Below are 13,903 nucleotides of genomic sequence, written 5' to 3' on the forward strand. Positions count from 1 at the left end.
TCTTCCACATATCCTCTGAGGGAGTTCACAAACCTTCCCCTGCTGTCTCTACTCTAGTTCCTGTGTTATTTTTCAGTTTCATAAGCTAGTTAGATGGAGTCAGAAATACATACAAAATGGTGAGAGCTGTCTTGGCAGCCTTTAGTGAAATCCCACCATACGCATTTTCACATCCTCCAGCAAGCAAGCAAGCCAAGGTGTTTCATAAGAGCAACCCACAAATCTTAATGAATACATTTAAGAAATTAACTGAAGCTTTCATCATTTATATTGCAGCATTTTGCAAGGGTCTACAAATCTCACCTCCAGATTCAAGCAATCAAAAGCAGCTTTTCACACAAAGCTGTTACCAACAGACACTGTATCAGAAGGTGGTTAAAATGTACACAAGCACAGAAATAGAAAGAACTATGTTTCATCAGTTGCTCTGATAAATTTTGCAATGGAAGTATGGAAGTCTAGCACAACATGAGAGTTTATCCACAGAGTAGAAAGAACAGTATTGTTTTTTGGTACTAACACTATTTTAAGTTTATTTTAGCACAGATCACAGACAAGTTCTGTACTAATACTGTTTCTGATGTTAATCATCAGAACCTGCTATTTCCCCTAGCTCTAAAAGACAGAGTGAAAAGAAGGCAAGGATTAAAACAGTTGCCAAGTAGAGTGCAGCCAGCCTCAACCAGAATCTAGAACATCACAAACAAAATAGTTTTCTTTTGTTACTGGCAGTAAATGAGTGCTTTACTTGTCCTCCTCCCCTGTAAAAACACTCTATTACTACAATTTGGAGAGGTAACTGAGTGAAATTAACACATCCCAAGTCCTTCCCTCACCTTAGATAAACAAAACAAAGAGGTAAGTCGAAAAATAGGGTAAGTTATTTTCATACAGCTCTTTAGCAGATCTTGGTAAGAGATTATCAGTACTGCCAAAGTACTAGAAGCTCCCAGAGGACCTGGTGCTCCCTGTCACATAAACAGTTGTTCTGTGCAGTAATGGAAAGAAGACAGTGGGGGGGTGGAGGGGTGTGAGCTCCGTGACAGTGTCTGCAGCTCTTCAGCATGGGCAGCACAGGCAGCTCTGATGTGGGGCAGCTCAGACACAGCGACCCACTCCACATCTCCTTCTGGGGGTGCCGTCGCTGTCAGTCCCACACTCCAGCCGTGCTCAAGCTCCTTCAGTGCAGAGGGACTCAGCAAGGACACTGTCTAAGAAGTGGGCAGTTGATGATTGTGCAAAAGATGGGATAAACTGGCATTTAAAAATATGAGGCATAAAACAATGTTTTCAAGAAGCTGCAGATGCCTGCTGTGAACCCAAATGGGGTGAAAATTTCATCCCTTACATAAAGACATTTCCTACAGGACACAGAGTGCTGATTGCCTATTTACACATTTCTTTTTCTAATTTTCAGTGGAATATTTTTTCCCATGTACATGGTTACATGAAAAATACCACTGAGTGCCAGTTTGACTGCTCCAGTTACTGAGTGACTCTTCTGTTTTTTTCCAAACTGCTTGCTCCAGAAGGGTGTGGAGACATTTAATGACAGGGTGTCTGAGGTGACCACATTGTGTTCCCACAAGATAAAAGAAAAATGGAAGCACAGCCTTTTGTGAATTTCTGTCTGATGTAATTCAGGGAGTTTCTTCTTATGAATGCAAAATATTCATTAATATTTTTTGGAAGTTTTGAAAAGGCGATTTTTTTTTATCTTGCTTTGTAAGCATTTTGAATGGCAATATGGACATTTTACTCCTTCCTACTTCTTTACTAAGACTGTGTATTAAATCACCAAGTATAACACAAGATCAGTAGGCTAAGTTGGGACTAATTTTGTTGTTGTTGAATTCAATGGCAAATGACTCAAGGAGTTCACAGGTAGCTGGCTTGATCCTTTTGTTCAGAATTTCCAAGACACACATTTTAAATTTACTGTACTGATCAATACTGACTGCAAAAAAATTTCACTGTGCCTTATTCTCCTCATGCTCAAATACCCCAGGTTGTTTATCTTCATTTACCAACTCTAAAATATACTTAGGCTGCAGGTTTTTCAGAGGAGGTAACATTTTCTTATTAGTCTGGGCATTACATATCAATGTGGTGTTCTAATCTCAGGTCTTTAAGTATTGCTTTAATATAAATTCAATAATATTGGTGATGATAAACAGACAGTGTTTCTGGGACTTTGGACAATGGATAGACTCAAGACTGTGAAGCTCAGGTGTGAATGTAAACTTTGGAGGAGTTTGAGTACCATGCCTGTGATTATTCTTTGAAGGAGTGAACTCATTTTACTGCTTTTCTTAACTAGCACTGGTCTAATTTAAAGAGTAAAATAAACACCGTATATGAGGTTTCTGCTTTTTTATCATTTCATAGTTGATTCCCCAAAAGTGTACCCTTACTAAAATATGATCTACATGGACAATTCTGCAACAAAAAAAAACCGACTGAGGTCCAACTTACTAATCAGGCAGGAGTGTTATTTTTTTAAGACGAGTTGTACCTGAAGATACTAAAAACCAACCACTAGGTAAGGAGCTTCCTGGAAGGTAATATAACATGTTGGCACACAAAATGTCATTTCGTGCATTCTCCTTCAGGGTAGAGTTTACTTCCTACTTCCTCCAATAGTTCTCCAACACAAAAGTTTTGTGGTGAAATATCCATCTGAAAATTCTGAAAGACCTAACAAATGTTCACCTTTAAAGAACTAACACCAGACATGTCCACCTACTTCAGCTCTCAAAATGCAACTGATACAGTTGCAGACAGAAATAACATGTACACTAAACTGTTGTTCAGTCGCAGAAAGCTTTTTCTAGTCTTTGGCCAAAACTCTGCAGCTCCATCCTCCTGGCTCCATGTTGCTATTCAGGATATTTCACAATTACTGTCTTCCTCTAATGCTACTGCAAAGAGCAGAGACTATGTCATAGAGAAGAAGATGAGAGGAAAGGTTCCTGTCCCAGCAAGCTAATCTGCACCGACTACATTTCTGCTCTGCTCAGATCTCATTTGTTCCAGGAACTCTCTTCTAAACAGAATGAAGAGACATAAAATATACAGTAGATACCTCTGACAGGAACACTTGTCAAGAGCAAGTAAGGGTTATCAAAATATACATTCATGTGGTGCTATGTCATAAGCACAGCTGAAAGAAAGGACATGCCATTAACAGGAGCCTAACAAAAGATTACTTACCACTCTTCTCAGATCCTCATCTACACATCTTAAGAGCAAAAGCACATCTCCTTTAGCACACAACAAAGCACCTTCCAGTCCTCCCAGTAACACAGCCAGTGTTTTTTTCTTTTCCTTTTTTTTTTCAACCCAATTTCACCCACATCACCAGACGTATTGATGATGCAAGTAAAATAATACAGTAATGGGGTTGTAGGCACCCCATATTACACATACCCCCATTCGGCTGTAAAATAAATAAATTAATAAATGGAAGGGCTGAGATTTCCCCCTGCCACAGGGACATGAGGACTTGCCATTCTCCCCAGCAGCTGCTTCCCAAGACACAAACAGAAGCTCAGAAAATGCATGTCAGAGAGCACCAGTATGACAGGATCCATGTCAAATACACCTTTGGCACTTGCCATTGTTTCCCCTTTAATCTATCACCTTAAAGTGACACAGCATTATGGTCTGAAGTACCTCTCACACACAGCATAGATTCTCACCAAGTTGTTGTAATCAAGCTCATATCAGAACAAATTTCATTTCCTATCTTCCTCCTACCGACACTGGCTCAAATAATATTTTACTCCAGAAAGTGTCTCAGGGGGCTTTGCAGCAGAAGGGAGAGAAAAGGGGTTTGTCCTAAAGAAAAAAGAGAAGTAGAAAAGCTTGATCCAAAATTCTACACTCTGTCTACATAAGCCTCTGCCTGTACTTACCTGATGAATAAACAAGACACTAAATGTGATGGCACTTAATTTAGTTATTTCGACTGGTCTCAGTGCAGAAGCCTATAATGTCAGCTCATACAACCCACAACAGTTCTGGAAGGTATAAAAAACAGCCCTGCTTACCTTTCATCCCAAACTTAGAGTGTCTTCCAAACTTCAGAATAATGAGCATTATTACTAAGCCAGTGCACACCAGTGCTGCAATTCCCACCACAACATACACCTGAAAAAAGAGGACACAAAGATCTGCTTGTTTTGTTCTCATGAACTACCTTCAAAGACATTGAGCATACATTCAGATTAACCCAGTTAGGTAAAGAGATTAATTTCAGCTGGGAAGCATTTTCACTCAGATCAAAGAGTACAGAAAACAGCCACTTGTTGAGGTTTCTTCTATCCTGCAGAGAACAGAGCTTCAGACACCTTTGAGAACAACTTTTTCAACATCCTACATATTCAAGGCAAGTGGGAGGGAGTGCACATCACCCCTTTCCCTTCCAGCAGAGTGGCATGTTATAAAAAAACACATAAGAAAAAAAAATACTGTGAGGGTGGCTGAACACTAGTACAGCTTGCCCAGTGTGGCTCCATCCCTGGAGATACCAAAAACACATTGGGCACAACCCTGAGCAAACATGCTGGCCCTGCTTTAAGCAGGGAGGACTGGACCAGAGGATTTCCAGAGGTCTCTTCCAACCTCAGCCATTCAATGACTCTGTTATCAAATGAGACAAGACTGCCTGGGATCCTCCCAATTTTTTAGCACGATGTCTCAGCTCACAGTCTGCTCTCTGGTTCATGAACACACATACTCTCCATTGCTGCCTGCTGCTTTACAGAGCCAAAAGCAGAGAGGCTGCATTATCTACCATGGTGGCCACCTACAACCAGTTTCCAATAATTTAGTACAGGAGAGCACGAGAGCACAAGACAGCAAAAGAGAAGGCCCATTGATTCAGCTACCTGTACTAATTTCTACTGCAAATTATTTGACCAAAAACTTCCATGAAATCATGTTTTAAAAACATTCAATTAGAATTTGAAAGTTTTGCTGTACATCCTCTCTGTAAGAAGGAGCTCACTCCAGGACTGAAGTTCAATCTATGTTCAAATTACCTTGGATGTCTTTGTTTTGTAAATAGTCCCTTTTATTGTCCAAAATTAGAAGCAAAGTCTTAGGCTAAAAGATTATACTTAGTCGTTCGGAAAAGCATGAAACAAAATAACTAGCCATTTTACTCGGACTAGAAAGTGATTCACTCTTTCAAGACATGGAGGACGGACAAGAAGGGGGAGTACTGATTTTGTCTTTTTTATTTTTCCTTTCTTTCTGAGTTTTGATCATAACACAGGAATAGCTCCAGTGTTCTGGTAGCTCAAGGCCCTGTTACAATCTCTGTGCTTTTGTGAGTTGTATAGTCAGAAAGTCCACCAAGATTACAAATCAGGAAACGACGTGTATGTACTTACAGTGATGCTATCTTCATTCTCTTTGTTGGAAACATCCGTAGAAGTTATTTGATTACTGTTATTTGTGGTGTCCCCAAGATCATTAGGCGTGGTTTCATACTCTTAGGAAAGGAAAAAAAGGTTGCTTTTATGATTTTGTAACTTCAGAGGGGAGAAGGTTGCATTTATTATTATTCCTGCTCTGTAAGGCACTGTAGGCCACTACAACTGTCAGTACTCTGAGCTCTTTGGAAATAACACATAACTGCTAAGGTAGCTGGAATATTTTGGAGGATCCCTGTGGCAGATAATGGAACAAATGTGTTGTGACTGCCAAACTCAAACAGAGAACAGCTCTACATCGCAATGTGTTTCTCTACTGGAAAAACTAGAGTTAAAGAAGAACACCATACATAAAGCTATTTTTATGCACTTCTGACTTCCCATTAAAAATGAAAGACTGCCCTCTGCACAGAACCTCTCCAGCCTTGTACTCAGCCAAATATAGGACAGTCTTACATATTAGCTTGGGGACTTTGGCTTAGCCAAGAAGAACCTGACAAATGGGGTTTTAGCCTGCTTATTACTATTAAATAATAAAAGCCAGTTTTCTTTTTCAAAACATTTAAAAATACTGCTGTGTGTATGGAGGTTAAAGTTCAGCATCGTAAGCCGTCACACAGGCAAACCTTTAAAAAATTAAGCGCCTGAAATGGTATGAAGAAATTTGATTTATCAAAATAATTACAATGGCAGGTCTGTAGGGGTGAATCCAGAACTATTCCATCAAAAGAGTTAACAGTACTTAATTATTTATAATTATTTAAAAATGAAATATAGATATTTACAGCCCAGGATTTCCTATCAAAACTGTTCAAATGAGATAAGGGGAATTAAACAGTATAGATATGAACTTAGAGAAATGTGCATTAAAATAAAATTTTAAAATGCCTATATTTTATGATTACATCTGGAAATACATATACTTGTTTCAATTTTATGGCTGTGAGGTGTGCAGATGAAGGAAATAAACAAGGGCAATAACCACGTCTATTACAGAATACACCTCCAGTGTTGTAATTTAAATTTTCAATTAACCACATATTTCTTTACATGTTTTGATTAAAATCAGTGTCAAAAGGCTTCAGATGAAATTTTAACTGTCAGTCTGGAAAAGCAGAGTGCAGAGGCATAGCTCCCACTAACTACAGAGGAAGATACTCTTCCAGCTGCAGAGCTGCTGCTGAGCAAGGACGGGGGGGGGCTGAGCCTCGGCAGAGTTTATCTTCTTAAGTTCCCAAGGCGAGTTTGGAGAGCTCAGCTGGCAATGGTAGCAACAAGCTGCACTGGGCTTTATCTTCATGCATGCACGAACACATTTGCTTTCTGCAAACGGCTCAGCAGGCTGCAGATTTTTTGTTATGTGAAGCTACGCAGCTATCTCTGGCACCAGTGCTACAGTCAGTTCAATTAGGTTGTCTGATCAGCTCATGTAGTCTATTTTAGCTCTACACCACACACACGGAAGGACAGGACTCTTTCAAGGTAAAATACATACTCAGTACACAGAGATTTCAAGAGAAACAAAATTAAATTTCATGGTCTTTTACCATTTGAATTCTCTGACCTGGCGCTGCATCTCTATGCCTACAGCTCCCTATGCTGCAAGGCTGGAACAGTGACGAGCACCCCATGGTCGGGGCAGCACAAACCCTGCCTGCACGGCTCACCTGCACAACCAGCTGGGGACACTCCGACAAGGTGCTGTGCAGACCATTCGCCATCGTGACTACAGGCTTTGCCGCGGCAAAGGAGGAAACTTCTGCTTCATTCACTTGCAGGCACACCCTGCTTGATTACAAGTGTCTGAGCCTACAGGATAGGGCTTCCTTTACAATTAGCTGGGGAAATTTTCACAAAGATATTTTTGACCAATGCTCTACTTATCATAGATTTTTAAGGCAAATATATAAACCAAATATTTAGAACCTTCACTGCTCTGGCTCTGTAACGCAAACTTTCAATAAGGAATTATTTTGCTTGTCATTTTATCTGTGAATAGAGACAGGCAGTCTGTTTACGCTCATGTCTGTACTAAGCTACTGGAAATCACATCCTGAAGGACTAATAAGAGCTATGCAGAGTGGTCAGGTCTGGTCTGTGAATCCTCTGAATGCACTTTTATATTAAAATGGGTAAGAGCTAAAGTAGGCCACGTTGGTAGGCTGATACTGCTTTGCCGTTCCCCGCTGCATAACTGCCAAGCGTCTGTATTTGAACCAGTGCCAGATCTTCAAAGCCTCTTGAAATGGGTGAGCCAGGAAAAGAAAACATGTGCAACAGCTATCCAGTCAAAACCGGGTGATTCCGAGTTAAAAAAATTCCTGTTCATTTCAGTATGAAATCCTGAAATAGACGCCAAGGACTCTGACACAGCCAGGGTCCCGCCTCTTGAGTCAAGCTATGTGGGACTCGTATTGCTTCGGGGAGAGGTTGTCCAGTGCCACGTACCTCAGGCAGCCACCTGCGACCATACCACAGCCGAGGCTGTGTAGTACTCAGCAGCCATTTCACAAGCGAGGTGCATGGTGGTTGGGATACCAACAAGAGCACAAACGCACCAGCACAGGGGGGCCGCTCTGCGGTCCTGTCGGGAGTTGGCTCATATGGGGCATATTTTTCTCTCTCGTGTTCACAATCACATTAGAAGAAGCAGTGTGGCACAAAGACAAGAACTCAGCTGACAAAGCTAAATTTGCATTTGATTTCCGGCTCAGCCCCGGGGAAGTTGCTCTGTTTCTCTGGGTTACTTCCCAGAGAGGGCGAGGACAGCCTCACGTGTCTGCCTTTTCCAAGGCATGCCACAGAGGTGGGCTGAAGGCAGCGGCAACTGCTCCGCACCTGCAGCGGCCTGTGCCCCAAGCACCAGGACTCTGTCTCCATCTCACCGCAGCCCAGCCCTGCCTGGCTTCGGGCCCCCTGGGCCGGCCCTGCCTGCGGGCCTGTGGCCTGGCCTCAGCCCAAGCACAATGCCCAGTGCCTAGCACTGTGGCCCCACGGCCACCAGCTGCCCTGCTCCTGGCTGGGGCGCCAAGACGGGCACAGCCGCCAGCCCCTGCCCTGATGGACCCCTGTGGGGACCTCCCAGCCTGTAGCACCCTGACACTGGCAGGCTGTGAAAATGCATCTTAAAGGGAAGACCATGTGGCAAGGAACAAGGCTTTAAATCTTCCCTCCAACATAATTTAAGCTGTGAGTAAGCAGGTAAGCACAGATATACAGTGGTCTGAAAAAAAGTCACGAAAACCGCTCAGTCTCTGTGGGGTGAGCTCATCCCAGGGGTCCCACTGTTGGCCATGCAGGCAGTCGTTTTCCAAAGAAGAGCAGCAGTTCCTAGATGTTCCAGCCAGCCACATTTATTCACCTTGCTAGCTGGACTTGTGGATTTGGAATAATTAGGGAAACACTCTAGACTACAAAGTGCTTCTCAAAGCAAGCACTGAGTCACTGATACAAAGATCAAAGACAGCAGTTTCCAACAGCAGAAGGAAAATCCAGGGATAAAAAGGAAGGGTGAGTTCATCAGGAGTAGGTCTTGCAGGCTGTGATCTGCTAGTGCAACTCAAAGTGCAGCAGAAACACACCCAACAACTGAAGCCCAGCACTCATATGGTTAAAGCCATACATAGGCATCCAGACCTTGATAAACAGCTCAGAATCAAAATCTTCATGCATACAGCTTATATAATACAACACATGTAAGAAATTGTGCAAACCATCACCACCTTCCCACCCCCTCCAAAAAAAAAAAGAATTTGGAAAGAGAGGGAGGGGAAGCTATCCTTTAGCATTTCTAAGCATTTAAAGCCAAGCTGATCCTTCAATTGCACATTTGCTAAAGTTTAATGACATGGAATGGAATCAAAGCAATAACATTTAAATCAGCTTAAGGAAACTTGAGTCATGGGCCATTCCAAGCAAATAAAAGGTACCCCAAACAGGATCCAGCTTCTGCTGGAAGTTAAAGGGTGTTGATTATGTTGGTTAGGGTGAACTTTCCTACTCACCCTAAGTATTATGTAAAACTAACCAGTTGCTTTTCAGTCTGCAGCTTCTATTCTAGTGCACATTGGTGTTCACTAGGTACAGACCAAATCATTTTGCTCAACTAAAAAACTAATGCAAACCCTGTGTCATCAAATCTTCTGGCATACGCTCATGTATCACTGAGTTGATGGTCTGCTTATGCAAGAGAGATTAAGGAAAGGTACAAACAAGTGGTCAGAGCAAAATGAATTGCCTACAGGAAAACTCACTTGTGCCAACCTCATTATTAAGTGGGATTTAGGGGTGCACTTTTGGAGGCAAAACAAGTATGGAGTCGTCCCTGAAAAAATAAATTAAGTTATATAAGGAGAAACCACAAACTCTCCTCCAAGAAATGCCTCCAAAAGGTTCACAAAATCTCATGCCTGTGAGCTACATCAGACAGCTGTCATCCTACAGGATCAATTGCATCTATTCGTAGCAGTGGATTAAGGCATCTCCTAGTATGACTCAAAAAGCAGCAAAGTAAACCATCATATTGTCCTCATGTATCTTAAATAACGTTAGGCAGGAGAAGAACCAAAAATACAAATTACCTTTTAGAATTTTATTACAATGTGTGCCATTTCAATTTAACTGAGCCTGACATTCAGTCTTTTAATGGTTTCAAATCTTTTATTGCTATTGTTAAAAGAAAAGAAAAAGGAAATCAAATATATACCATAAACGTCTGGATCCACAATTGGGCCACTACCTGCACATGGAGAAGAGAAAGAAAAAAAAAAAAAAAAAAGAAAGAAAAAGCTTTGTAAATAGATTGCAATTGCTGGAAGAATAAGAGTATCTTTAGGACTTTTTTTTAAGAGTTGACATGTAATTTGCAATAGCAATGATCAGTACCTACACAAATGCAAAGCAACACCAATATATTGCAGGACCTGTTTATCAGATTACATTTACAAGCATTTCAGTGTTACCACAAAGGTTAATATTTTGCTTCCTGTGAAACAGCTAATGCACAGGGCACTAATTCTGACAAAGATAGGCTAGAATTTTCTCAATTGGGCAAAATTCTGCTTTCTGCTGTTAATGTGTATCTGGAATAAGTGTAACAACAACTATTCCTTCTGAAAACTCAGCGGTAAAATTCTCATTGACCTTAAGTGGAAGCAGACTTCAGTGAGCACTAGCAATAGCTGACATTTACTTGGTAAAAAAATTTTGCTATTAAATCACTGTGAAAGCAAACTGGTTTAGCTGTGTGTGAGCTGCCAAGTGAAGGGCTAGAGGCAGCAGAGAGCTAAGCAGCACCATTTCATTTGCCCTGTAAAAGGATGCTTCCAAGAAGCTAGCTGCACAGCTGATACACAGAACTCTCACCAAAAGACTCAGATGTCTCAGAAGCCAGCTTTTACACAAGCAAACAGACAACCATCTCGTCTACACTTTTCTAAATTTTAGTAGTTCCAGTTTTCAGCCTTTTCTAATTACTGCACGTACGTAAGGCTGAGCCCATATGTGAATATAATGCACAGAACGCCCACTTAAATTAGTGTACTATTACACTATTCATGCTTTGAAAGATACTTGTGTTGTATTTCAACACTCGTTCATTCTTGTCTATAATGTATATATAGCATAGCTTATGTAGTGGATTCCTAATCATCTATTTCCAGGTTTTACTTTTTCTTTTTTCTTTTCTTTTTTTTTTTTTTTTTTTTTTAATTTGGAAAGAAAATTAACAGATAGTTATAATTTCTGAAAAAGAATCAAACTTTAAAAATCATAATTATGTTTATGTTTATCGTACTGTGCATTAAATCCATAGCAGTGGCATTACACAGGATTAAAGCCACTGGGAAGCACGACCAGAACACCATTGTTTCTGCTTATGTCAACAGCATGAGAATGTGTCCTGAAAATACTGAGCATTTTAAATGCATTTGAAGATGTTATAGCATCCAGAGATACAGGTTAATAGATCTCATCTGCAGAAATGATGACGTCAATCTGCAGAAATAAATAACAGGTGAAGAAAGCTTGTGCTGTCTGTCCTCAAGCAACTTCTGATCAGGGTTTTCTGTCTATAAAAGTTCACAGACTTAGTTTTTCCAGTGCAAAACATCCATCTTCTGACAGGCTGTATTTTTTATTTAACTTCTGTAACTTGAAGGGGGGGAAAAAAACAAACAAACAAAAATTCCATGGGCTTTTTTACTCTGGAGTTAAATGGCAACATTTTTGTTACTGTTTATTAGAATTGTGATAAAGTCATTGGATTAGCTTAAACCCTAACTCCTGTCAGGAATACAAACCAGGAATTTATCAACTCAATTCAAATACTGTCTATATAACAAAATACTTCAAATAAAGTTGCAAAAATCAAGCTGATGATCAAATTTCTATGTAGTATTTCCTACATAAAAACATATCTACTCAATCATAAAAATGTCAGTTGAATCTCTTTTAGTACTAAACTTCACAACCACAATTTTTCACATTTACACACTATTTTTAAGGGAAACAGAGACCAGCACTGTTGGCTTGGTCCCTGTTGTGACACAACAGGTTGTTGTGTCAATAAACTACTAAAAGACTTATCCTACTCACTCATCTTTATAAACCACACCAACTACACTTGGCTTGCTTGCTTCTTTCTTTATAAACTTGATATTTTCAAAATAAAGCAGAAGCAAAAAACTCAATCCAAAAACATACTTCTGCAAAACAGCCTCATTTTGTTATGCTGCACAAGCAAGATCCTAGAAATACTTCTAAGGCGTATTTAACATAGTCTTTGACAAGATACTATGTGACTTGGATGCCTTCAGCTGAATTTTACAATAGAGAGCTGGTACATGAGCAAGCTTAATTAAAAATACTTATTATTGATAAAAGTCTCTCCCACATTCATTAGCTGTTTTGGACCAACGATATGAACAGCCTCCAGAATAAAGCATGAACATTTCTTGCTTGCTGTTTGCTGCAGTGTAGTCTCAGGTAATTAAGTCATCCTGAGCAAGGACAGCTTCATAGGAATCCAAGAACTTTAGAAAATTAAACCTAGTTAAAAATCTAGCTGATAGAATATGAAATGTATTCTTCCAGACCTTCGTATTTAAAACAAAGTCTTAATTTACTAGCATTAATTGTTATCATTAACTCAATACAAATCCCACTGTGGTACATGCTTTCCTCTCCTTCATGCCTGCATCCTCAGACCAGTAAAAAATGTTCTGCAAGTAGCAGGCTGGAAGTTGACAGCATCTTAGCACAAATCATGTCTTCATCATGTTTGACGCAACTTTGAAAGTGGAGCATTACACTGATGATGATGGAATGTGCTTCAGATGTAGCTGCATTTAATTCAGATAGACATATGGATTGTAGGTGAGGGTTATTCTTTTCAATTTTCTGGTTTTTTTACCTGCAGAGCATTTGTCCAGGAGTGATGCAACAACCAGAGAATCAGTTTAAAGCACTCTGAGTATACCCCACCCCATGAAACATCAGGGCTGGTATTTAATTCAGTCATGAAGGCATGGAAATGAACATAATATCAGGGCGTGGGCCTTAATCTTTATGCTTCATTGTACAATATGTGGGCCAAAAGAAGAAACTACACAGTAATGACAGCACTGAGAAAGCCTTTTAAGGGTTTGAAAAAGCCTGACAGTGCTTTAAATAGTAATAGCTTAAAAGAAAAATTGTAATACAATGCACAGAGCATTCTATTTTTTTAATAGTTGCTTTTATGCCAGCTTCAGTGGAGGAGATAACAGTGTTGTGACATTTTCTAAAGCTCAACACCGTGATCCTTATAGGAAAAAAATAAAAACAATATTGAGGAGGCTAAGTAGATAAGCAATTCTCCTGTCGTTAATTTTTAAGACTGGTTTGGTGCCATCTACTATGCATGAACTAATCTCGAATGCAGTTACATCTTGTCTATACATAGTCCAGTTTCCTCCATACTCTTTTTGTGAAGTTTACTCCACCACGGAGCTTGGGAAATGCTTAAAGAACACAGCACAGATTATCTCGGGAGACATATTCCTTACAAGCATGAAGAGGATGGAACAAATAAATAATGCTGCCTTTCTAATTTGGAGGATACCTACAGTTATATTTACTGATTTAAAAGGCAACAACTGGGAAATTTTCAGTGTACAGGGGAGAAGCACAAAGGAAAAAAAGAACAGTAAAATGGATTTGGATCAAAGACAAAAAATGTCAAATTCACCTAAATGTATTAAAGGAACTGTTATTCTGTTAAGAAAATGAAGCCAGGTTCATATTAAATAATCGGGGTGTAAAAGAACTACCATTGTACACAGAACATCTGTGAGGTGAACTGTTCTAATGAACTGTTATAATGCAGTATTAGAGGATGCCAGTAGCTGAAACCACGCCATGTTTCTGTGAAGAGTTTATTTAAGCACTCCAGAGTAAAAAGAGGAGAAAAGTACTAAGGACAG

At 40.0% G+C, this 13,903-nt stretch overlaps 1 protein-coding gene across 1 annotated transcript in view; it reads right to left on the reverse strand.

The window, feature by feature from the left end:
• Positions 1 to 4,002: 4,002 nt before the first annotated feature.
• Positions 4,003 to 13,903, reverse strand: part of LOC103781598 (BDNF/NT-3 growth factors receptor-like) — a gene marked incomplete at its 5' end in the record, with an annotated part of 15,965 nt that continues 6,064 nt past the window's right edge. The window contains 3 exons of the mRNA XM_008949322.1: positions 4,003 to 4,152; positions 5,400 to 5,500; positions 10,147 to 10,179. Coding sequence (XP_008947570.1) covers positions 4,003 to 4,152; positions 5,400 to 5,500; positions 10,147 to 10,179 — 284 coding nt within the window. The remainder of the gene's footprint in view (positions 4,153 to 5,399; positions 5,501 to 10,146; positions 10,180 to 13,903) is intronic.

The sequence above is a fragment of the Merops nubicus genome, unplaced genomic scaffold (genome assembly GCF_000691845.1).
Source record: "Merops nubicus isolate BGI_N331 unplaced genomic scaffold, ASM69184v1 scaffold52101, whole genome shotgun sequence".
NCBI lineage: Eukaryota > Metazoa > Chordata > Aves > Coraciiformes > Meropidae > Merops > Merops nubicus.